Raw genomic sequence first — 26,286 nt, forward strand, 5'->3', positions numbered from 1 at the left:
TTTACTGTTGATCGTAGTCGTTCAACAACATGTTTGATTGTTTGTTTTTAGTATGTTTTCAATTTCCGTTTAGAATCTTTCTATTTTTTCTTGCTTGTATTTTCTCTCTTTTCTTTTTCTTTCTCTCTCTCTCTCTTCTTCTTCTCTATGTTTATCTGTTCTTATCACTTTCTGCTACATCTGTGCAGGCAGTCTGTATCCGTTACATGAGGTGGAAATATAAGTATAGTAAAGCAAACCCATACTGTACCTGTGTGCAAGCAAGGAATGCTATCTATGCAATGAAACAATGTAAAATGTATAATCTATATGAAACGCTAAATGCTGAAGCTTGTTCAACTCAAAATTGCAAACACAAACAAAAACCCCAAACTTCTATCCCTCGTCCCACTTTTCGCAGAGACACATTCACATGGCAAAAAGAGCCAGCAGCAAGAACATGCGGCACCAACACCGGGCACATTGCAACAAACAAAACAATAAGTTAGTTCGGTTGCTACCTTTTGCTCAAGTAATGCTAAGCATTGTGGACAGGATTGCGGAGGATGAACGCCGACCACTGACCCATTGATTGCCGGTTATATAATCAGACTTACTTCTTCGTCATGCTGATGTACCAGCACTTTTGCAAACCATCGATGTTCGCCCCCTTTTAACAGCAGAAAAGATCGGGAGCGATTAAATAAGATAACGTTAACAGAACAACTTTAACGCATCTATCCAGATATTAAATAAAGCAAACTGCTCACTAGTAGGTATTAATTTGCTTTAACAGCTCACAAGTAATGTTGCTAGCAAAAGTATCTCAATACTGTCTCTTTTAGTTACTTGATTGCTTATCGCTATGATGGTTTTAATATTAGGTTTTGTTTTATCTATCAGTTAATGATTATTCCCCAATTTCGCGGAATCTGATTAGTTTTGTTCACTTTCGATTTACAAAAAAAATCTCACACTTTGCTTCTGAACACCGTATCGTAAAAGTCACACTATTCGAAACTAAGCGAAACCAAACACAGCTTATGATTTATTTTGCATGCACAATATCACTATCAATCATCATTTGGCCGTCAAAACATTCCATTTCAAAATGCAATAATTGGACAACCGTAACAACGTTTCTCCGTCATGCTATTGTCCATTGTTGTGCTATGTGTTTTTTAGTCTATCTTGACTATTTGGGAACATTTTCAGCCTATTCATATATACAACAACATTCTTTCTGCGATTTGTATTCTAACTAAATTATGTCCATCTATGTGAAATTGGATAATATTACTCAATCCATTTAAAATAATATGGTTTTTAAATAGCCACTCTGCAATTCCCATCCTTTTTATCACTTGTTTGAAGTATATCGTAGTACCGTTTATATTAACTATTATGTTCTATTTAGAGAACAATAGAACCTACCTCCTTATCATCAGTTAGGTAATTCAAATACGTAATTTGTTAATCTAAAAGTTGTACTTGATGGTTCGTGTTCTTGTTTATGCGAAACTACTTAATAGTATGCAATAACATAAAATAATTCCTATTTATACCTTTCTCTACACAAACACACACACACACACATGTTCCGTATCTGCTACATTATACAGGCTCTCGACGAGGATCCCGGGGAAGCAGTAATGCGTCGGCAACTTCCACCAAATCCAACCGCAGCGCCAACCATCATGCAAAGGACAACGGTACTGCGCACCCGAACGAGAGTGTTACGGTCGAGATAGCGGAAATTAAGACATAAGTGAACAATTGAGCAAACATGTGTATGTAAACCAAGCTGCAGAAAAGCGCCAAAACTGTAACGGATCTGTTTTGTTAGTGCATGTTTTAGTTTGCCTTTGACTGTGAAGCTTACTCCACACCATTAATCGATTGCGCCACAAGCAAAAAACAAGTTGCGATGTGCAATGGAAAATGCACAATGTATGATTTTAATACTGTACTGTGAACCATCCGGCTTCCGATAACTCACCATTCTAGGGACCATTAATCGATGCAGATGAGTTTCACGAAAGACCCCCAAAAAATAGAAGCACAATGAACAATTTAAATGTAGCAATTACTGCAAAACAGCAAAACAATTGTGCACAACACTAGCACTTGTGCACAAATATTGAATTTTTCTTACACAAAAAAAATAGTCGATATTTGCTACATGACATATTTAGCTGAAACGAATGAATGGCAAATAGCTCTGGTGGTAATGCAAAAAACACAAAAGTCCAGCCACAAATGATGAGAGATGATAAATGATAAATGGATTATTACGAAAAAGAAACTGAGATTTAAATTAGGGTTATCTTTCGAAACTATTAGCAGAATGGTGCTGTAAGGTTGTATGATTTTTATTATTTGGTTGCGTTTTTTTTCTATGGCTTACCTATCGGTGCTTTAAGCATGCGAAACGAACATTTCGTAAAACACCAAAAAAGGTATTGCGAACTGAAAAACAGTAAAACAGCAAATCTGTCTGTAGTGTACCTATGCAAATGTGCATTTTGTAGCTTTCGTTTAATGACGCAATTACGACACAAGAACAAAAGGAAATGTTGATAAAATTAACTGACAGAAAACACATATAGAAACACGTGAAGGACGCGCACTACATAAGACAATCGAAGGGTGACGAAGGATGTCGAACAAATATCATGATCACGAGAGAGGGGGGAAAAGTTTGCCGTGCTACATACAAAATCATCCGTGATAAAAAGAGAGATACTGATAGTGAAACTACTGAATACTAAAAATGATACAACAAGTGAGGAAAAATGAAAACCGTTAAGACATTACATGAGATAGCAACATAGACGAAACAAACCGATCGACTACTACATACAATTGCTCGATACTAAATCGGTGTAAATACGATCAACTACAATCGATTCGTTGATCGACGGCCGTTTCTGTGTAGTCAGGAAATAAAAAAAACCGATCTTGAGCATATGTGATCAGCCCAGAGAGGAGTAGCAGATGAACAAAACTGATGAAATGTTTGATTAGCGAACAAAATATTATTGCATATAAATATAATAAGATAAGATTGAATCCACTACTCAGCTGCAAAAATAAACCCTTTGAGGCATAACATTTGCTCTAGAAAAATGACATTTAACATTTGTACATGTTCAGTATCGAACATTAGTGTTGAGATTACACTACTCACCATCGAATGCTTTAAAAAAGGACATAAAGAAACGCTTTCTCATCAGTAGCGAAACGTTTCTAGAACGTGTGTGTAGTGGTAGAGGTATGACTTACGGTTTGGTTTGGTTTAGTACTATTCAATCATCGATCGATCCACATTCTGATCGCTTGTCGGTTAACTGTGGTATTTAATTTATTGAATGTGCGTTTTACTGTCGCCAAAATACTTTTTACATCGAATAAAATCATTAAACCACTAGATGTGCTTTGCTTTTCCGCATCATGTTATATTTGAGACAACCTATCTCACTTGACTTGCATGAATAGCAGGGATGCTATTATAAATTTGAGGAACTAATGGAAACTCCATGCGAAGAAACGTGGAGTCAAACCCATTAATGTGCTAGCTGCTGCTGCGTACGGCCGGCAAGGGCAACAATACTGGCCGGACTAGAGTGTAACCAAATTCTAGCAACAACTACAAACCACAACTTGCATGTGATATAAACGGAACGAACGTTTGCTTAGAACTTTCGTTTCGAAAGCTTAGACTGTAGAAGCTAAAACAGTAGTCAAAGTCAACTCAAAATAAGACGAAAAAAATTTAAAAAAAAAACAATAAAAAACATTGAAAAACTAAACTAAAAAAAACTATTACACCCATATAATCCTATCACACGAACTGATGATAAAGTATCGTTCTGCAGAACGTAGCGAATTCCAAACCTTTTTAAAGTTATTTTCTTAAAGCAAATACTCGTACACACACACACACAATACACAACACAATTTTACAAGCAATGCGCTGCCAAATGAAATTAAAGTATGAAAAAAGCAACAACCAAAAAAAACAATAAAATCGGAAAATATTTTAAAAATAGCATCTCATTATTATTGCCTGGATGGTTGCGATGTCCTTGGGAAACAAACATTTATTTACCTATCTACAATGCTTTTCATCTAACAGTCAGATATATAATCTCTTGAATATTTTTCGTAAAATAGGGGAAGATTTTAGGAAAAATATTCGGAGTATATTCTGCGATATTTTTTTTTACTCTCCATAACTACACCAAACGTACAGCAAACATCCCAAGGATTCGCACATGCCAAATCACACGAAGTAAGGAATGATACAATAGAACAAAACCGAGATCGTTCTGTAGTAAACAACGGGAAACTAGTTATTGGCCCGAAATACAAAAAAACGTATCCTTCCGTAATATTGAATACACCTTACTACGAGTAAACTACAATATTTCCATATAATCTTTCTAAATCGTAGCGGCATGCAAGAGCTTACGGTAAAAAACATCTAATCTATTCCAAAGCTTTAACTGAACGAAACAAAGGAAAGTAAAACGTACATGTACAAGCATGGATCGTGAGAGATAATTGGATAAATTGATTAGAATGATCGTAGAACCGAGTACACTAATACAAACCATTCTCTAAAAGTAGCTGTTTTAACGGTGAAACAATTAAGATGTATCGTCCCCTACGGACAGGTAATGATATTGGGTAGGCGTTCAGCCAGCAATATCGGTAGTATATGTTCCCGCATCATAGACTCTCGACAAGCAACATACGCATCATACAAAGCGTAATGCTCCAAAAGCTCTTTGCCTGCAGTCAAATCCAACCAAAATTAAAAGTAAACGACGAAAAGTAATCAAAATGTACTTGAACTAATTTTCTCGAGATATACATAACATACATGTATAAGAGAAAATGTGAGTGATGTACTTACAATTAATAGGATGGCTTTATACAAAACAAAATATATTGAAGTATATATATATACAAACACGTATAAATTATACATAAACAAAATCTATCTCTTGATCTACTCTTACTGCATTAAGAAATATAAGTACCATAGTTAAAATGAATGCGCACACTTCAAGTAAAGATGCAACAACGGCGACAAAGGGTAATGAAGAAACACGTTCGCATTCGTGAAAGATGATCATAGGCAAAACATATGTAATACATAAAAAAGAAGAAAAAAAACAGGCATAGAATCTAACAACAACAAAAAAAACCAACACATAAAAATAACCGTCGTAGATGGATAGATTTTGGAGGATGTTTAAATTCAACTTATATCTTAATACAAACAAAAAATGGCAACAATGCCGCCTGCATCTGCATCGCTAGGGGTTGGCAGATATATTACATTGGTAACAGAATTTAATGCAACATCTACTAGAAACACATTCGGGACGAAGCAAGGTACGAAAACAACTGCAAACCAGTCGTATGTTAGTTGGATTGTCGCAAAGTTTCGACACTCGCTATGCAAGAAAACAAATAAAGCAAAAGCTAAGCAAGACAAAACGAAACTAACAAGTTCACAGCAGACTGGACGAAAAAGGACGAATACAAAACACTTGAGCTAGAGAAACCAACAAACGGAATGATGTGTTGTGTAGCAAACCAGTACTAGTAAATAGGAGATAACCGGTAGAGTTTAGAACAGTAATCAAATAATTTGCGAGTGAAATAAACAACCGAAACGTAACAAACTATTGCGCTAGACAAGTAAGCAGTTCCTGAACTACGTAACTTTAGAACTAGCCAAAATGAGACCAACGGTATCAGAAGATCAATGTAGAATTAAAACTACTGCTCCAGTTTGTCGCTTGTTTATAGTCGCCGTGGGCGTATATGTGTTCTTATTCACTTTTCATGCACATCACACCGGGGTTTATGTGGATTCCAAGCATTACGGTTCACGTGTGTACCTGGATGGAAGGTCGCTAAAACGCCTAGTAATTTGAAATTTGGGGAAGAATTTCAAAGACTAGCTCGCGTTTTGCAGGAAAAAAGCAACATGCAAACTGAGGAAAAGGATTAGGCTTGTTTCCACATCATCTAGCCCCCGAAAAAGTGAATTCTGATTTCCGGCACAGTTTGTGTAGCAGTTGATTGTGTAGCTGACCGTAAAAAAATCGCTAGAAATGTTAGTTTTGCCTCAATGCGCTAAATGTGCGACTATTTTTTGGAAAAATTCTCATTTATTACAACAACCGTAGCCGATAGTTGTTTCAGTACTATTTAGATGGATTGTAGTCGTAGAGTGATAATAGATTCAGAGCAAACTAAACGTAAAACAAATGAAAAAAAAACATTAGTGAAATAATCATGAAACGACGACAACTGTGTACAACGCTAATCGTGTTAAATTTTTAATTTTAAAATCATTTCTTTTGTGTAGCAAAACAAATAGCTTAGGCATTAGTAGACTCAGCTAGAAATAAAATTGTATCGGACATTTAATCAAAATGCCTACCATTAGAATGTATTTTTGAGGAACTATTTTAAAGGTGCTGCTCCAAACACCACTCGTACTGTCCTATCTCCTATTTATTATACAAGGTGTGCTATCTTTCCAAAAAAGGGAAATCTAACGTGGATGAACGATATAGAAAGCTCTATTTTCCGTACTGGTTCATTTAAACTTTTCTATTCCGATTTCGTCAGAGCTAGTGGCTGCTGTGGAAACATTCGTCTGTGGCAGTATATGTGACAAAAAGGGCTACTTGACATTCGACATTGCGACGACATTGCACGAACATAACATTTACGTTAAAACCAACATAAACTCTCTCTACATTGTGTTCACCAAAACACACACAACACACAGCATAAGGAAAGCGACAAAACAAGCAAGTTTGGCAAGAAAGTTTAAGCTCACGGTTATAACTTACCACACGCCACTAACCAACATTAAGCAGATATACACCCATTCACACCAGCTCCCTTAATAAGCATAGGAACTGCAGTTCAAAGCTGTTCTAGGCTGATTAAATGAAAGCAATGAAGCTTACACGAAAGGCAAATAAAGTGCGCGCGATAATGTTATGTGAGTATCGAATTACGCTAAAGGCAAAGTTGCACGAAAATGCACAGGGAAGAAACAGCTGTCGCATTGTAAATCCAAACTGCACATGATGATGACTAACATGCCCACACTTTAAAAAGAGCAACATCTCTATTATGAACATAAAAAAATAATACAAAAGAAAACACGATGAATGAAAAACCTAGCTAAGATGTATCACTTTACAGAACCTAAAATCTTTTAATGAAACTTATTTACTTTACATAAACTAACAAAACCAAAAGCTGTATTGTTATTTTATCCTGCGCCGAAAATGATTATGTACTTATATTTGCCACCATGGCTTGGTAGGTAATTTATTAATTTACTTCTCGCTTAAATGCTAGGTTTTACGAGCGCTTAAAGGCCAATCCCGACCTTTCTGGGAGCTCGAGCATACTACTTGTATTTGTAACGACGTTTAGGATATCATGTACTCCCAGCTTTCACCATCAAACCATAAACCCTATATGATGCTTTGAATTGATCATTGTTTCCGGGCTGAAATGGTGACTACCTTTAGGTAGTCAGCATCTTTCAGTGTTTCTTAGCATCAATGCTGTTGCCAGTTGCCGGCTTTTGTGGGTATGCATTTCATGTTTTCTATTACTTTAAATGCGGTTTTAAATATCTACCGGAAAAAACCGCCGGCCACCACTAATTTACGATTGTCTCTTATGTAAGTTTTACTACATTGAATTAGTTTTATATATCATAAATATCAGAATACTACTTACCAGCCAATGCCGAAGTTTCTTCCACTGCTTTCTTTCGTTCAATAGAAATTGATTACATTTGCAATGTACTCCGTTGTAATGTACTCTATTTGTACGATTTCTTCGCTCTCCAATCTAGAAATTCATCAAATTCTTCATCATCATCGTCATCATCGCGATCATCGTCGTCAGCTTTTTGCATGGGTAGGCCTGTTTTGTTCAATTCATTTGCACCACCTTCCGAAAGCATTGCAACCTTCATAGTTTTCACTTGTTCCTTCTTCTTTTCCAAATCCAACACCCGCGACCAATTGCGAATTTGTTCATCTATTTCCGCTATTTGGCGTTCGGCGGTAGATTCCTCTTGTTCTTCGCTAATTATAGCCATAGAAACGTTTGTCGCCTCCTTAATTTCCTTCTGAAACTTATCCCATTCCTCATCGTTCGGATCCTTATACTCCTGATTGCGAGCCTTTGCATCCATTTTGGGATCGTCAAAAAATCCTTCGGGCAATTTTTCTTCATCTGGCGCTAACGCCGATCCAGTCGCATCGACAGTCGCCGCTCCGTCGTGATCCATCGACTCGACATGCTGTTCACGGTGTTTTTCCGGCAGTTTAATGTTGACGAGATCCTTACGTATAGCGGAGTGGACGGTACTGACAGCGTTTGTCGCAGCACCATCAAAAAAGTCGTCCGGTAATTCGTGCTGTGGTACTTTTGGCGGCGCCGAAGCATTCTTCAATATTCCTTTTATCTTTTTTACGGGCACACTATCAACACCAACTTGCGCATCGCCGGCCCTTTTCAAATGTGCATCGGGTGTAACTCTGGTTTTAGAAGGCTCATGTTTTTTCTCAACAGAAGTTTCCTTAAGTTGTTTAGCTAATTCGATGTTTTCTTTGTGTTGTTTAGAGTTAAGGTGTACTTTCCAAACAGCTCCAGATCGTACCACTGACCGGCAAAGAACGCACATTAACTGTCCTGCATCATTATACGTACATAGATAAAATGTCCAGTTAAGGAATATAATTGGTATAGTATAGGTTAAGAAATAATTCATTTATAATAAATTAATGACTTTTTGCATTTCGAATAATAACTTTAGAAAAGGATATTTTGCGAGTGGTGAATCGATTCGGTTCGAATCGCCGGCCGGCTGTTGCTGCTGCTTCGACGCCTTCGTTTCACTCATTATACGACGCAGTTCTTGCTGGGAGTATTTCTTTTTGCTCAACTTGAAAGCTGCAGACATGTTTTAAACTTGTTTTTTAATCAAGAACTGTAGAAAACTATAGCTGCGGCGCCGAATTTATATTTCGCTCTAGCGTTTATTTTGTCAACAATGTTTGACATATTTGCAGTGATAGATTTGCACAAAGTTATGCTCGTGGTTATGCTCTTCGACGTTAGACATGTATTAAATACAATGAAAAAAGAAACTAATGAAACACCAAGGTCAAAAAGATGTAGAAATAAGGAAAGATCTGCTATTGCTGAACGTGTGTGCTTAATTATAGGAATTGGTTTTAGTGATTGGATTTGGAAAACAACATCAAAGCCAATATGAGCAAAACAATAAAAAAATATTAGAATCCCACCGTGGCTAATCACCTTGTTTCAATGTTGTGGCCAGTGTGACCAGATTCTTTTCCTCGTTATCGGTAGGAAAGCTAAAAAATTAATCGGTAGTTGTCGGTATAATCCTAATTCTGTTCAGCTCATGTTCTCTTCAGCTGATACGTGTGACAGGGGGGGGGGGGGGATCTGTGATTTTCAGTAGGATTCTTCAAAAATCGGTAGTTTCACGGTGCTCGTCTGTGAATCGGTAGGCTTATCAAAAATCGCTACGAATACAGATAAATCGGTGTTTCACTGGTTCACTGGTCACACTGGTTCAACCAGCCTAAACACACATCACTTTGCACAACCACTTTGTGTCGCCGTCATTTTAAATTTATCGTTTTTGTAGCAGCCATATTCGTTATTTTCGTTACTGTTATTTTGTTTGGTTGGTGTTTTGTGTGCGTTGTTAAAAAGAAAACAGTGATAACACTAAGCTATGTCGCGTTCGGAGGAATATCTTGCGCTGTGCATGTTGGACGCCATCGAAGATGCCAACATTGCAGGCGTGCAACTACTGCTCGTTAAACACAGTGCAAATCCGAACACGATCGTGCTGGCCAAAGATGTAGCACCGATGCATCTGGTGATCGGAGCGGACGATGAATCGTTTGCCGCAAAAGCCACCTCGCTAATGTTGGAGCACTGTGGTGATGCCAATCTGCCGACGGTCGAACAGTTGCTAACCCCGCTTCATGTGGCCTGCAATCTTGGGCGCGTTACAATCCTGCGAATGCTCCTGAAAGCGGGCGGCAATGTGGAACTACAGGACGAGGAAGGTCGTACACCGATTCAGCATGCTATCGACGAGGGTCATTACGAAGCGCTGGAGGCGATACAGAACCACGTATTTGAAAAGAAGATGGAGCGTAAGCGGCAACAGCTCTTGCTCGAACAGCAACGGCAGCTGAATGAAAACAATCTTTTGCTGCCGGCCACTCTACTTAATCCAGCAACTTCCCTAAAGGTGCTTGAAGAGCGTGCCTTCACCCCAAACAAAATTCACTACAATTTTGACGCTACCAGTCCGTACTACGTGAACATTACGCACCGGCGGAAGGATCGATTTAAAACATTGTTTTCCGAAGACATCAATTGCAATGTGGAAAACATTCTACCGGCAGAAGCGATCATTATGCCTTCCAACGAATCGTTCCCCTCCGACACAGAGAAACGAGTTGAACAGCAGCCAGATTGTACCGTAGAAGTTCCCAATAGTACGAACCTTTTTGAACTAACCAAGGGTAATTTGCAGAACTTTACAAGAGATAGTGAGCCTACGGGTAGAAGAACGTCCTTCATAGAATCTTGGCGGGAAAAGATCACGGAAATGAAGGAAAGAACCCGAGTGAGCCGACGGTTAGATGACATCGCTAGGATTTTGAACAGCTTCTCGGAGAACGATCATTGACGAAACGTTCGTGACTGCACCAGACGAGCAGAACCCTTTGGAGATTATCGTTAAACCTGTCATTTCGGAAATGCATTTAGAGACCGTCGAGATGAACAAACCGGAAGCAACCATGGAAGGATTTGAAACTAAAACTGAACATGATCCGTCTGTACATGAATTGGACGAGTGTAAGGGAGAATTGGATGCGGCAGGGGACACAGTCGTCATACAGATAAGTGAAGAATACATTCACTCAGACGATGAGGCGGGTGTGATGTTTCGGAAGAAGAAAATGACCAATACTGCGTCGATTCGGACGATCTCGGAAGACGGTCGCGAAATTATCTCAGCACAAAAACTAAACTATCCGCCATCAGTAACGGGAAGAACTGCGTCGTTAACTAGTGTTTCAACCGCGCTTACGTTGCCTCCACTGGATTACGATACGGATGTATTGCGTGCAGAACTAACCACCTTCGCGTGAGGCTCCCGGTCCAATTACAAAAAGCACAAAAAAACTTTACCTGCGGAAGCTCGTCAAATTCCAGCGCCATCCGGAACGATTGGCAAACGCGGGCGTTGTGACGGATTCGAACACCCAGCTATGTAAGTAAGCTTGTTGTTTAATTTAATTTTTGCACGAATCATTAACATATTTACCCGCTATTCTGTTAGGTTACTCCGTCGAGTTGATGGCAACGATACGGAAAGAGGATATGTTCAAAAGGATCGTTGAGCAACAGTGTCTGGAGCAGGAGATGGCCTCCGAATTTCAATCGAGCACAGCTAAAGCGGTTCGCAATTTCCGCGAGGGACATCTAAAGAAGAGCTTTATTTATCTGTTACTTGATCCTCGCATAAGCAACAACCTGCCCGCACTGCAAACGCTTCTCGAGCCACTCGAGCTATGGAAGCGTTTCCTCAGCTCAGTATTTTACGTCGGTAAGGGTAAAAGTAGCCGACCCTACTGCCATCTGTACGATGCAATGAAGCTTTACCATCACAAGAAATGTCGGTCGGCAGACGATTGTGACCGAAATGTGGGTGATTTGATGGTTGCAGCAGAGACAGTTGTGTTTCGATGTAGCGAAGAGGAATGTGTCAACAAGGTTAATAAATTTTGCGAGACCGGGAAGGTTTTAAATCGCAAACAAATGGCTGCTGACAGCAGGAAGCTCAATCGTATCATCGATATTTGGTGTGCTGGCAAGGGAGTTGTATGTTTGCACATCTTCCACAACATCATGCCGGCGGAGGCATACACACGTGAGGCCGCCATTATAGACGCGTTTGGGCTACACAATTTGACTAATCTGAAGCGGGGCGATTATTATTCGACGTGCCTTTCGTGGTCAATGAAGAAACGCAAGCAACTTGGAATATTGTTGCTGTACAAAGCGATGCTCATTCATCTGGCCGAGGGTGAAACGCAACTGTTGCCAAATGATCTGTGATTTGAGATGAGAAAGCGAGCCTTTTTCCAACAGTCAGTTTGTATATTTTGTCTATCATGTCTATTTGTTTATACCGCATTCCTGTTTTACTAGTAAAACTGTTCGAAAAACAAATGCGGTGGCTTTGGAAGCGCACGATTTTCATCACTTTTATACGATACTTGCGTACGTATGCCTTCTCGCTTAAGCTAAAACGTGTGAGGAAATGCTGAAATGTTGTGAATTTTGTCCTTCTCAGCGGTACAAAAAGAGACAAAACTCGAGAAAAATAAGCAGTCTTTTATTGTCTGTTGACTTCATTCATGACATTTATGACTTCTTCAGTAATATTAAGAAAAATCTGTGATTTTCGGTAGGACTCATGAAAAATCGGTAGTTTCACGGTGCTCGTCTGTGAATCGGTAGGCTTATCAAAAATCGGTAGGAATACAGATAAATCGGTGTTTCTGGTCACACTGGTCACACTGGTCTACAGACAATCAAACACTGAATATTTCTCCCGAGGTTTGGCTGACAAAATTCACAACATTTCCATATTCCCTGCGAACCCCCCCCCCCCCCCCCCCCCCCGGTCACACATATTAGCTGAAGAGAACAGGAGCTGAACAGAATTAGGATCATACCGACAACTACCGATAAATTTTTTGCTTTCCTACCGATAACGAGGAAAACAATCTGGTCACACTGACTGGTTGTGACTTTTCTAGTTGTCTGTCAAAGTGCTGAGAAAGTGTGGTTGTCGTGTTTATAGATTAATATCGTTCGTTCTTTCTACCGGAAGATTTCATTACATTAATTAAGATTTTCAAGCACTTCTTCCAAACGGAACAGAATGGCTGACCCCGAAGCAGTGAACGGTGTAGAAGACTCGACCGACAAAAAACAGAAAAAGTCCTCTAAACACGATGGTGGTGCGGCGGATTTGGAACGAGTGACGGATTACGCCGAGGAAAAGGAGATCACATCGCACAACTTGTGTTCCAATGTAATTGAATCTCTTGTCTGATCACATTCTCTTGCTCACCATTTCTGAAACCTTCTTTTTGGGTTACTTTCTACAGGCTGCGAACTTGTTTGAAGATAAACGTAACAAGGAAAATGAAGAAAAGCTTGCCATGGAACGGGAACTACAGAAAGTTCATGTAAGAAAAGAGGATATAGAACTGATCGTAAGTATTACGCAGAAATATGTGATTAGTATCAACTATACCAATATAAAATGCAATCAATGGTTGTAGATCCGTGAAATGGAGATTACACGTAGCAAAGCGGAACAAACCTTGCGTGTCCATCGAGGCGATGTCGTAGCTGCGTTGGAAGCTCTTACAAATTAGAAATCTGGCACCGTAAGTGTTCTTTCGCTGTGAATGGATGCAAAAGATAATAAAACGAACTCGGAATGTCTTGAACCGTCGAAAGAGGTAATTGTCTTCCTTTTATAAGATCAAGAGTAACATCCATCATGGTACATTACAACGTTGCTTTAAAAAGTCCAAGCGTACTTAGTAAAATGTGCTCTTTTTACCGCAGTTCAGCTCGGTTCCTTACATGTAGACCGTCTTATCATTGCTACTGACTAGGGGAATATCATAACACGCATCCTTGGGACATCCAACGGTTTCATCGCTATTTGGAGACTGTGTGATTGGTGGCTGTGATGGAGTAATTTTGTCCGGCTCGAATCCATGATTCGTTATTCCCTGGACGCTACTCGCACTGTAATCATTCGTCTCATCCGTAGACCGCGAATGCTCAGTTGTGTTGGTCGATGGAATATCGATGACGGCAATGCCACTTCCTATCGGTCCATCGGATTGTTCTTGCGTGTAAGGTGGCGGATTTTCCGCTAGAGAAAGCTGTAGATTGATTGAACGCAAACATAACATTTGTAAACAAAAATTACATTCTCGCACACATGTATCCAATATCATACCGTATCACCATCGTATGCAGGAGGCGGACCGCCGATTGGCGCAGCATTGCGCTGTTCAATATTATCGGCCGATGTGCTTTGCTGACTTGTCTGCCGTTCGGTTTGTCTCTGCTGGTACTCATAATTGTGTCTCGTTTCGTATTTCGGCGGACGATCTCGTAAGCGCCTAATGACGCGCTGTTGTATCGATGATAACGAAACACGGCTGGCGACTGATTGGCGGAATTCACTCTCAAGTACTGGATTGTTGCGCCTGAAAAGAAACGTTTGAAAGAGAATGGTTTTTCGCAACGTTCATTACACGTAATGGGTTTAAAACTATCAAATGGCACTACGTTGCAATAATAAGCCTACTATTTCCGTACCTTAAACGATTGCGCAAGGTTTTGTACAGCAGAAAACTAAGAGAAATCACGCCCAGCACCATAGCGGTGGCCAGCGCTACTTGAGCAGCGGTCAAGAAAAACAAGGACTCCTGGCTGCTGCAAAGATCATGAACATGCATGCACAAATTAACGAATCATTTAAAAAAAATCAAAAACAGCATGTGCTCAACACCACACAGCACAAGAAACATATTATTTTAAGGGAAAACTAAATCGATTTTCCATTCATACATGCAATTTCCATTACTATCCAATGAACACCTCTGACAAACGCCACGATAACAAGTGAGTGCATCGCTGATACAGCAACCCCGACAGTGTTGTCCTTCGCCTGGACAAGGCAAACATTCGAATGATACTACATTTTCAAAGTGTGGTTTACACTCGCAGTAGCTCTCCTCCCTGCACACTTCAGTTTCCGGATGACATTCTCTTTCACCACATATAGTGAGGCTATCAGTTAAAACTGCGAACAGACAAAGAATACACACAATAAAAGTATTAATATAGCACACAAGGAAAAGGGAAACGCCACACACACAACCGCCACACCTTTGTCATGAAATCCAGTAGGAACTACAATGGCTCACTAACCTGCAAGAAGTGTGCTCGAAGTGGTTGTACCGTTGAAAGCCGGAAGCCACCCCAGACAAACAACCAGCCACAAATAGTATGCTACACTAGTAGTGTCCATTGCAGAATGTTGGTAAACAAGATCAACATTTTCTGCGGTGGTAGTGATCGATTGAAAGTGAAGAATGCAACATTGCGTTAGAAGGATTTGGCAGCCGAAAAATATTACTTTCAGTGCACAGTGTTAAACTTGGTAGGGTAATCTGCCGATGGTCACGACCAAAGCAATACGAGCTTCGATAAAACGAGCACAATTGCGGTGAATTGCACCGGTATATCGATGTATTGTGGCAGTCCCTTGAGGCTCTTATCATAATTACGTACTTGGTTTCCAGATTGACAGAGATAGTACACAGCCGTATGTAATGGAGACGAGTATTATCGGTTGGAATACAAAATAGAGTCTGCCAGGAGGGTTACAATTACGTACTACGATTCACACTTAGTCCCGCTAGCTTTCCGTGGTCCTTTACGAAATGGGAAACAACACGGAATGAAGCAACTGACAAACTACATAAATTCTGAAATTCAAATACGGACTCAAATTTGCTACACAACTCGTACGAAGTGAAACGGCAGACTAACTGGGAAGTAATGTTTATCGAAAAGCGCTAACGTTGCTATCGCCTTTCGCTGTACCGTGCCGTGGTGGTGATGATGGGGCATAGTATCAATATCTTGTGTGAAGATAGTAACAGGTCGCTTATCAGTAGGTTTCTTTCTTCCGCGCCTTCTGACACGTTGGGGAAACTGTTCTTTCCAGCGCTGAATGTCGATAAAGTTCCAGCAACATCTGCTTCAGGTCCGTGATTGGTTTAATGTCTTGGTTTTCAGGAGTAAGTGATTCAATACATAATACGCGAAATGTTGACATTATGTTACCGCATCATACATTCGCTGCGTTTGATGAATTGTTTCTGTAGTAAGTATGTGGTTGAATTACACAGCAATGAATGTGTTGCTTGTGAGCTTATCTACCTACCCATCCATAGCTATAAATACTATTGATATATCTGTTGATTTCTACACGGTACGATTATTTTTGAAGATAAAAATGCAAAAAGAATTAAAAACCGTGAGAAATTTAAGAGCTTAATGCTCTCATGCAAGTCTCTTTACTTTTGTCTTTATTTGCTACTCATTTGAACTCATTAACACTTTCCTGTATAGCCTTGCTATAGCCTTATATAGCCTTATATAGCCAGTACAGAGGAATGACCATGCAGATATCTAATGAATAAAAATCGTGAACCCGTGGATGTTCTTAAGTTAAAGAAAGTATATTTCTCCCATTTTCAACACGGTCTTTTTACGCAATTAATTTTCTTTACCATCGACAATAAGTGAGAACAACATCTGGAACAACCTCCGATTTTCCCGCCATTTCCTTAATGTATGTCAGCGAGCACGTGCGTATGAATTGTAGTGATCAATAATGTGACTAAGGTTCCTAATTTCATATTGAAACTAATTCCTTAGTGAAAATTTATTTTACCATGTTCTTTTACACTAGATTTTTGTTACTACTTCGCATCCATCATAACGATTCTGTGTTTGAAACAACTGGAGCCCTATCATATGGTTGAATATGCTTTTCTTGCGCTCATTTGATTTTTTTAACACGTTGTGTGCCACGCTTGTATATTCGCCCAAATTTCTTTATTCTACCGACATGGCGTCCGATTTTACAATAGACAATAGACAGAATTTATCCCTGAACTAAAGGAAACTAGATCTGTTTACACATCGTAAAACAAATAATTAAGCGTATGGACACAAAGTAAAACAGACGAGTGAGTAAAATAAAGAGCTAACAACCTAAAATTGTGCTGCACGTTCCGTGCAGATTCAAATATTTGTTATTTGAACGAAATCAAAAGAAATGTCAAGTGGCGATGACGATGGATGCGTTTAGAAGGCACGATTCACTTCGTGTTTCAACCGCCCTGTGTTTGGATTTGACCATACAGTAAAAAACTCGCACGCGGCACACCGACGTTTTCAACAACACTTGATTGATGACAAGCTTCGAAAAGATCGTCGTCCGTAACCATAGCGAAGGAAAGTATGTTTTCTCGATTCCGCGAAGTGCTGAAATAATCCATAGCATAGAGTATAGACTTTCCCTGCCAAATATTCCAGTGGCCAGCCAGGGATAAACCGTGAATCTGGTGGTTCTTTAAAGATTGTACAGTGATTTGAAGAGAAATCAGGAAGATACGCTATATGCGTAGCGGAATGAGGCTCTACGATGCACTTGGGTAAAGCGAGAAAGTAGTGATTTTACGATCTATTCAGATTGTTTTCCGTTTGAGTCATCGATGTTTTCGGCACAACAGTTTACAGTGAATCGTATATGTTACTATCATAGAACAGCCTATTAAAACTGAGTTGTTGTCCAGACCTACGACGCGTACATTTGTGTGTATTCTGTGATGCTGCCACGGAAGACAAGGGGAAAGCAATACTTCATCAGATATGCTTTGTTTCGCTTTGAATTCCAGAGCATTGCACCGACTTTCATTAGTTTGTTCCCGTTTTCAGTGTTGTTGCTTATGCTCTGCGTGTCGCTTTACCCCGAGTGTACGCATAGAGTAATAGGCAGTCATGGTGGTACGGACCGATCGGAAGAAGGCTGTTGCTCCGATAGAAAAATCTCTCCAAACTTTGCTCATGTAGCTTCGGCACCTTTCTCTTTGTGGATTAGCTAGGTTAGAGAAGCAGGTGGAAGTGCACGGTCCGCTCGACCGCTCACCAGCTCACCACATCCGTGTCCGACAGCAGAGCTATAGATATCGCGCATAGGGAACATTAATGCATTTCCAAAAGGAAGGCAAAGTGAGAGAAAGAGGGTCAGCTGCGAGATGTGGAGCAACCGCACGATGTCGCAAGACGATGGGAGAAATCGTTTGTTTTTCTTTTTCACAGTGAGAATGCGGTGAAAACTGTGAATGCGAAGCATGTACACGGTGTACTAGGCGAAATCCGTAATGTAGGATTGTAGTTGTGTAGTGTAGCGTCGTATTAGTAGATGGCTGTGTGTGCGAAAGTAAATGTTTACCAAACAGTGTTTCCTTTACTTTTTCTGCAGTCGACACAGCTGGCCGGCTGAAAATTTCCAGTGTGCATTCACCGGTGATTATTGCTGTGAACGGTGAACTTTTCACTTATTGGCCCGATGGATACCGAACTATCATAGTGCAATGTGCGTGCGTATTGTATCAGTATGATGCATTCCGAAGCGTCACATTTCTAGTGAATACACTTTTGCACTATTAATCATAGTATGGGTTGGTGTGGGGAGTTGTCATCGCTTGCGAAGCGTTGTCCCTACCAGTCATTCCAATCGATTGCGAATGCATTTTACTGCAATACTCCTAGTTATAACCCGGGCGGTTGTGTATGGTATTTAAATGTGGATCTTATTTGTCTTGCAGGAATGTGTGCAGCGATGAAACAACATGTGCGTGATTTAAGTGCGTTCCAGAATCAAATCGAATTGGCCAGTTGGTCCATTTGTGAGTGTTCGTAAAATAGGCAAAATTTAACATTGTATACCGTGTCGTAGAAGAATCATCGTCAGCGATCGTCGCACTCCCACACGTCCATGTGGGTCTCGATCGCAAGATAAACAACCTACGAGGATTATTTACCTGCACTGTTTAGTGTTTCCCTTGAAGCCAATTTTATGTGCGACCCTGAACCAGGGTCAGAAATTTAATCGCTTGACATAACAATGCTGCTCCAAACATTGGGATATGACGCATTCTGGTTATATTCGATTTCGGCCGTTGTTATGGTCAGCATGATCACAACTATATTATCCTGTCTCTGCTGTCGACGTAAACAAGAGATCAAGTAAGTGTTGATTGCGCTTTCCGCCTAAATGATTATTGTGTCAGTGTGGTTTGCTTTGGGTTGCATGATCAATTTAAGCTTAGGGGACATGATTCACTACATGTAGTATTTGTATGAAGTAAGCCAGCCAGGTTAAAGGAGCCTCGGCATCCCCAATCCATTGCAGTTCGTGGTGTGCTGGGATGTAGTATGTCGAAAAAGACGAAATATATTTCAATAATGTTATGCCAAATGTCAAATGTACTCTTCGTTGCTATGGAAATAGTGCGTGACATCATCATGGGAATGTGTTCATGTTTGTAGGATTTGATTTATAGTATTATACGTAGCACACAGTTGTATTGTTATCCATCTATCTTTAACGTATTAACTTTATTGACGATTACGATATTAAAAATTAATCCCTCCATCATGGACAATCATAAAGTATAATCAGTCATTTAGCAATGCCTACATAACACCGATTAATACTAATAAAAGATACCTGCACTAAACTAAAACTCCTTGCCGTCACTTCGCATTATAATAACATTTCGTTTTCCTGTTTGCCTGTTTTTGTTTGTTTGTAGTTATAGTACTGCTTCGTTACTTTTTTTGTTTTGTTAATCACGTAAAACAATCAGTTTTTCGTTTATATTACATTATATTTCATTGTAATAGTTTTGTACACAATTTGTTTTTTTTTCTTTCTTTCTTTCTCACTGTTTGATGTTTGCTGGATGTTGTGTGCGTGTGTAAATGAATTTGTATTTGCGTGTGCTTATATCTGACCTTACCATACGAATGGTCGGGATCACTACAAACACATTTTTCAAAAATCCCCATACACTCAACCGTGTATTGTTGTGGCTGCTGTTGCTGCTCATGTAAAATGCTGCACGAACAATATAGAAATGATCTTCTTGGACTAGAAGGTATGGTAAAGCTTACAAATCCAGAGGACACTCTGTTATCTTCGGGTTCGACCGGTGCAATCAATGCACAAGCCAACACTGGTAATGGTACACTCGGAACAAACACGGCAAATGCATCGAATCTACGGCCAGCCAGTGTTGGTGGTGGGTTTAGTTCTGATACCGAAAGCAGCAGCAAAAGGTTTGTTAATGTTTCAAAATTTTGTTTATCGAGGAATTGCTCTTTATATAACCTTCGTTTTTAAATGACGATAAAGCTGAACGCCGCAATCGAGATTCGTATTATAGTAACTTTATTTTATTTCATATTATTATTTATTCTGCAACAACATTGGTAGAACTTCTAATGCTCCGCACCGAAGCTTACCGGATATCCCAATCGCTGAACCGGCTGGCGATAACAATTCCGAACTGTATGCTACCGTCGGTGACAAAGTACAGGACTTGCCGCAAGGGAGAAGTCGTAAGTAAACTTTTTGGCTTAAATTTTAAGCTTAAAATGCTAATGCTGCTGTTTTAGCATGCTACTGCTACAGGATTAATTATTTACAAAACTATCAATCTTTTTTATAGCATCGGCTAGCTTGAAAAAACAGACCAGTGTCTCTCAGCACAGTTCAATCAGCCAGGCGGATGACATAAGTTCCCCTTACGCTCGGGTTAGATCACCTCCACATGCTTACGACAAATTACGTCGCATGGAACATCCGTATGCACAGGTGGTGCCACCAGGATCAGCAGTCGGAAGTACTGTATTTGAAGCCGGGACCGGTGGACCTTCTGGGACAGCGAGTCGCTCAAAGCCGCGGGACGGCGATGATGATGATGAAGAAGATGATGATGACGACGAGTTAATGAGCCCCATTTCACGCCGTGAATCTGCTCAGAATATAGAAGATCGGGAAACTTCAACAGTGGTAAAGTTTTTTTTGGGTCGCAGGACAATTATGTGCCGAAGGTTTTAATTTGCTAATAATATATATGTATTATTATTTCGTTAGGACATTCCGGCTGCGTCTGCGATCGCTGGACGTGTATCAGCTAGTCAAGACTTACCATACATGACTCCTCCAATAGTTCAACCATCATCCCAACATTTTAGTGGAGATTCTCAAGATTCCTCAAGTTAGTATAGTGCTATGGTGGATTGGTTTGGGTTAAGTTTGTTGTTTGCGGCATAAGCTAACGGTTATTTGTTTTTCCTCCCACAATCAGAGGGTTATACAAGCATAAGCGTGCGGGAACCCTTGGCAAACCTACTGCCACAAAACATGCCGAACCAAACGACCGCCAAACGAAGACAGATATTGGGCGACTCACACTATGCCACTGTGTCAGACGATTCGGACGAGATGTATGCCGCGATCGATGATCCTGGAAATCAAGGCGATCTGTACACCAGCGGGTCGGAAACGTACGCCCAAATTCAACCGCCAAATGCGATGACCGTGTCGGTCGAAATAAATACGGGCGCGTCAAGCAGACCACAACCACCGTCAGTACAGACACTGCATGCAACCGTAAATGATGCGCTTGATTCTGCGGGTATTTCCAGTAGCAACAAAACGAATTCAGCAGCATCGAATCGTCTCAGTAATCATAGCAATATGGTAACATCAGGTGATGAGCACACGCATGGACTTCCGCCACATTTGGTACCATCTACGGCCTCCATCGACGGTGGAGGTTTGAGGGCACAAACTTTTGTGCAGCATTCGCGTCAAGCATCGTCCTCGAGCTGTACCAGTTCGGTAGGAAATTTGGGATCACCGAAACCAGAAAAGCGACAGGCGAACAGTCCATTACCTCCAACTCCAAAAACGCTCAAACACCAGGCAAACAATTTCTTCAGCACCTCGAATCAATCGATGATCGGGTCCGGTAGTGTAGCATCATCGAGTACTACGACTGTAACTTCGGGGCGTAATTCCGTTGCCTCTGTAATCGAATGTGGCGGTGTTGGTTCAACAGCATCCAATCGAGAAAACATTGGGAATAAGCAAAGCGCCGACATAGATAGTACAATGCTTACGAACGGTTCAATAGTTAGTGGCAAACAAAAGAAAAGTCCGTCAAAAGATTTGGAGGGAATGTACGCCAAGGTAAGAAAGCTTCAATGTTTGAATATTTGCAATCATCTGTGTCTTCGATCTCTAAAATTGCTAAAAATTACATCTTGTTTATCAACATAATTTTGATTTCAATTTTTGGAAACTAGGTAAATGTTTCTCAAACTAATTTTATACTTTATAACTATCAAGCGGAATATGTATGTTTTACACCATAAAACCAGAACCTAAAGCATTATACATTATTAATAATACACTCAAATTAGAAGGCCATATGGATCTTTCACAGATAACTTTCGGTAAACACACAACGACTTCTTCTTCTTGGCTTAACGATCTGTAAGGTCATGCCGGCCATTTCGGGCTTACTAGACTTATTCTTACTTCGTAGCCGGATAGTCAGTCCTTGCTGGATTTCGGGGGATTTGATCTCCAATACCCGATCCTGTCTGGTGGAACTGACGCCGGTTATCACATACACCACCGGGCCGCTCTCACGCGACTAATTGTTTCATTTTTCTGTCTCAGGTTATGAAAAAGAATAAACTATCGAAAGTACCATCACAAAACTCGTCTCCTGTACCGCTGCGGAAAGATGGATCAGTTGATGCGCAGCATGTGATGCAACAGCTTCTAACAGATTCGGACATGTCTCAGCTTAACGGTGGCGGATCATTGCAAGGTGGATCTCCGAACAAAAATATGGTAGCAACACAGCGCAACAGCACCGCTAATTGCCAAAACAAGGATCCCGGTTATGAAACCATCCCTGGTGATAACGTAAAGGCTGGCATGGAAACGGCACGTAAATCAGCGGATTATGCGCAGATTCAAAAATCGCATCGCATCCATACCGCTGGTGGAGGGACAACTATGGCGAACGTTTTTCTAGCTAGTGGTGAAGGAAATCCATTGAGTGCAGTCGTAGCGCAAGGTATTGAACAAGTGTCTCTCGGTTCGCTGGAAATATGTCACGGTATTGACGAGCATTATGAACGATCTTTTACAGCGGACACCGAACCAGGGTACGAAAGTTTACCAGACACGCGTGGAAGCATCAACGACCCCGGATATGAAACGCTTAACCGTGGTTCAAATCGAACAGAATCGGACTCGGATCCAAATTATGAAATATTGCGACCGGCTGGTAGTAAACCTTCAACCACGAGTCAACCTTCAGGCATCAGCAAGCTGAGAGGAGGAAGTAGTGGCGATACAAATCGTGACAGTGATGGTTACAGTAGCATACGTGAGACGGCAAAGACAGTTCATTCAACAGTGAAAAATGGAGCTAGAAATCGTTTAGATTTCGGCGCACGAAGAGCAGGTCCCGGGACAGCGGAGGATGAAGATACAGACAGCAGTACCCCTGGGTACAGCAGTATCAAAGAGAAGGACGACTATGATCCTGGCTATAGTGTAATTTCGGAGCGAAAAAATCCCCCACCAGGTCACGATTATGCAAGTATAACAGAGGAAGCAAAAAAACGCAAACCAAATATTAACAACAACGTAGAACCGGACGACGAGTCGGATATATATTCTAGTATACCACATACTGCATCAGGAACGCTGACGCTACCTTCGCCATCGGCAGCAGTCGTTATAGGAGGTTCCAGTCTGGGAGCCAATTCACCTGGCTGCGCTGGTACGACTATGGAGGCCGATCGAACCAGTGCTGGTGCGGGTATGGGAACACTTTCATCATCACCAGGATATTCTAGTATATCGGAAACCCGCACAACTCCCTCTTCGACCGATGGTGATGGTGATGGTAGTACAAGTTCTCCGGACCAATTGATTGGATATAGTAAGCACAACAGCAATACCAACACCACGGTAACGACTAACAATAGCCTAAGTCGAATATCGAGCAACTACGAATCACTCACCGGCAGTGAATCGGACCCTAACTATGAATCGGTAAAATATCTCAATGTTAAGGAAAATCCCTACGAAAGGCTCCACAACGAGAGTGGCGGTGGAGCAGGAGGCAACAGTAGCGGCGGGATAGAGTGTGTACCTAAATCATTAACGAATGATTCACTTACAACAGATTCTGATACAGCAACTCCGACACCGGTCACGCAAACTTCAACACCGGCAGGGATTGCAAACGTCCGCCGAGCGATGGGCACACCGGATAGTGATGGAACGGCACCTGCTGTTAGTGATTATTTTCAAGTGTAATGGATTTTGCCAACCCCGTATTCTCTAACCAACCCATTAAGAGCGCATTAGTTGAAAAGTGATTATTTTATCTCTAACACACAGCTTTGATCTATTTATATACAGATATTTAAAAAAGGCTAATTGTTATTTCCGCTTGTTAAATGTGAAACGAATGACCGATGTTTAATGCTACTTGACCGCAACATTTGTCATTGATTGCTGCAGAGCAGAGCAGGGCTTGATTGCGTTACGAAGAAAAACGATATTACTTACTCCATTTTAAGGTACTCCATTTTAAAACGCTTGATCGCGACGCAACCGTGTGCTTGCGTAATGTTTGTTATATACATACATTGCAATTGTAACAGCTCTGTATGTTACAAACACACTATATTGTGCCTGTTTTGAAGAACATCAATTGCAAAAAAAATCGCAACGCACATATAATAATGGAAAGTGCTGACCGCCACAACTGTTTCCTATGTTTTGTATTCCCGTTTATTGTTTTTTTTTATTGCGCTCTTTGGTGATCAAAACGATCACATGTGCATGCATATTGTTGTAGTTTATGCAAGCGGGAAATCGAAATCTATGCTTGTATCAGCACAAAGTTCGAACTGTAGACCGAGGTAACATAGATAGATAAGACAACACGAAAACAAAAGAGAAAACACAAGTTGCTGGACAGCATAAAACAAAACTTTACACTGACCGACGATTATTAAATTAACATATTGAACTGATCGGGAGAAATCCCTAGTAAGTATCCCACCATATATGGACAAATGGAATAACGAAAAACACTTCGTATGCGTATTGAACAAAGAAACAAAAAGAAGCATCGTACTGCAGCAAGAAGTGAATTCTGAGCGTTCATGTGATTTACATATACAATTCGCGAGAAGAATCTTTAAAAAATACTAATAGTGTGTATTGCCACTACAACGAATGATGCATCAGCGGCGCATGAGCCTCTGTTAAAGTTGGCTTAATATTTCATTTCTCTACAACTGTTCATCTATCAAAATAATGTAGGCTGGTCTGGTTTTTGTTTGTTTTACCTTTAAAAAGGGCACATTCTGAGTAACGAATCAGTACTCCGCGTGGGTATGTCTACACTTGCAGTTTAATTGTACATATACATATTACGTGGTGCGTAATGTTCACTGTACCTTAATATTATGCCGCTCCTAACGAAAGTATTGTTTACCAACATGAAGAACAAGCTTAGTTTTATTATATTTACATTTGTTTTTTGTTTGTTTTATTTTAAATCCAGTCGCTTGAGTTGGTATTTATGTTTTGTGTATTGTTAGTACCTCTTTTCGATCAGCATTAATTATTATCGATTGTTAGGAATTGTTGCAAAGCTTTATTTTATTTATATGTGGCTAGCTCTATTACCCGTAGCAACATATTTGCATAGTAATACAACCAAGAAGAAAAAAACAACGACTCAAACAAATAGAATCGAAAGAATAATCGAGCCAAACCTTGCATGAACAGAGTGAGGGAGCAGGCATATTCGTATTGTGTTGGTAATATTATATTTATTACTTGTTTTAGTTCGATCATCTTTGATCACTATGAGTTTTGCGTGTTCTGTATGCACCTTTTTGTATGTAACATTCCCGTTTTTTCCAGTGGCGTAAAATATGTGAATATAAATCTTTATACAATAGTAAAATGAAGAAAGATTCAATAAGGCTCACAAGCGAAGGATCTAGAAACATTGCAGCGTATTGCAGTGTCGACTGTATATGTAAGACGTAAAACATTGTTTGAACTTTAACATGAGGAAATGAAAAGCAATTTAAAAAATCTTATACAAAACGTTACTGAAACTGCAAAGCGAAACTTTACGAGTGACATTTATAACCATTTGAATAAGTAAGTGCGAATAACAACAAAAAACAAAAATCGAAGATCTAATTAAAATGAATACTTACGGAAAAGCAAATAACGTGTTTTTGTTCTATTTTCATCAAAAAGCAGCGAGTGATGAAAAATGATAATTGTTGTTCTTTCCTTCCATTGTGGTTTACTTACTGAGATTTTTTATATTTTTGAGCTTGTCTGTTGTATCCATACCCTTCTCT

At 40.2% G+C, this 26,286-nt stretch overlaps 4 protein-coding genes and 1 pseudogene across 12 annotated transcripts; 3 read left to right on the top strand and 2 right to left on the bottom strand.

The window, feature by feature from the left end:
- Positions 1 to 7,785: 7,785 nt before the first annotated feature.
- On the bottom strand, positions 7,786 to 9,520 carry LOC125774614 (zinc finger protein 830). Of its 2 annotated transcripts, none has more exons than XM_049444703.1 (2): positions 8,871 to 9,520; positions 7,786 to 8,750 (listed from the first exon to the last, which is right to left on the bottom strand). In XM_049444703.1, the coding sequence occupies exons 1-2, from the start codon at positions 9,005 to 9,007 to the stop codon at positions 7,859 to 7,861; spliced, it is 1,029 nt and encodes a 342-aa protein (XP_049300660.1). In that variant the 5' UTR covers positions 9,008 to 9,520; the 3' UTR covers positions 7,786 to 7,858. The 2 variants fall into 2 exon arrangements, with proteins under 2 accessions (XP_049300660.1, XP_049300661.1); XM_049444704.1 differs by having other exon boundaries at positions 7,789 to 8,787; positions 8,871 to 8,982.
- Positions 9,521 to 9,642: 122 nt separating this feature from the next.
- LOC125774618 (uncharacterized) lies at positions 9,643 to 12,769 on the top strand (annotated as a pseudogene).
- A 137-nt stretch (positions 12,770 to 12,906) lies between these two features.
- On the top strand, positions 12,907 to 13,640 carry LOC125774659 (huntingtin-interacting protein K). The gene is made up of 3 exons (XM_049444797.1): positions 12,907 to 13,207; positions 13,284 to 13,391; positions 13,461 to 13,640. Exons 1-3 carry the CDS (start codon positions 13,055 to 13,057, stop codon positions 13,554 to 13,556), a joined length of 357 nt encoding a protein of 118 aa, XP_049300754.1. The 5' UTR covers positions 12,907 to 13,054; the 3' UTR covers positions 13,557 to 13,640.
- Positions 13,547 to 26,150, top strand: LOC125774621 (mucin-5AC). 6 transcript variants are annotated; one of them, XM_049444714.1, is made up of 10 exons: positions 17,140 to 17,239; positions 17,317 to 17,435; positions 18,612 to 19,032; positions 19,924 to 20,127; positions 20,285 to 20,409; positions 20,520 to 20,863; positions 20,948 to 21,071; positions 21,162 to 22,048; positions 22,544 to 22,949; positions 23,025 to 26,150. In XM_049444714.1, exons 3-10 carry the CDS (start codon positions 18,911 to 18,913, stop codon positions 24,203 to 24,205), a joined length of 3,393 nt encoding a protein of 1,130 aa, XP_049300671.1. In that variant the 5' UTR covers positions 17,140 to 17,239; positions 17,317 to 17,435; positions 18,612 to 18,910; the 3' UTR covers positions 24,206 to 26,150. The 6 variants fall into 6 exon arrangements, with proteins under 6 accessions (XP_049300673.1, XP_049300670.1, XP_049300671.1 ...); XM_049444716.1 differs by lacking the exons at positions 17,140 to 17,239; positions 17,317 to 17,435 and adding an exon at positions 13,547 to 13,643; XM_049444713.1 differs by lacking the exon at positions 17,317 to 17,435 and having other exon boundaries at positions 17,117 to 17,239.
- On the bottom strand, positions 13,627 to 15,789 carry LOC125774650 (uncharacterized). Of its 3 annotated transcripts, none has more exons than XM_049444783.1 (6): positions 15,499 to 15,789; positions 15,136 to 15,267; positions 14,773 to 15,007; positions 14,521 to 14,634; positions 14,156 to 14,408; positions 13,627 to 14,078 (listed from the first exon to the last, which is right to left on the bottom strand). In XM_049444783.1, the coding sequence occupies exons 2-6, from the start codon at positions 15,233 to 15,235 to the stop codon at positions 13,767 to 13,769; spliced, it is 1,014 nt and encodes a 337-aa protein (XP_049300740.1). In that variant the 5' UTR covers positions 15,236 to 15,267; positions 15,499 to 15,789; the 3' UTR covers positions 13,627 to 13,766. The 3 variants fall into 3 exon arrangements, with proteins under 3 accessions (XP_049300740.1, XP_049300738.1, XP_049300739.1); XM_049444781.1 differs by having other exon boundaries at positions 14,521 to 14,637; positions 15,499 to 15,788; XM_049444782.1 differs by having other exon boundaries at positions 14,521 to 14,637; positions 15,136 to 15,789.
- Positions 26,151 to 26,286: the final 136 nt, after the last annotated feature.

The sequence above is a fragment of the Anopheles funestus genome, chromosome 2RL (genome assembly GCF_943734845.2).
Source record: "Anopheles funestus chromosome 2RL, idAnoFuneDA-416_04, whole genome shotgun sequence".
Taxonomy (NCBI): domain Eukaryota; kingdom Metazoa; phylum Arthropoda; class Insecta; order Diptera; family Culicidae; genus Anopheles; species Anopheles funestus.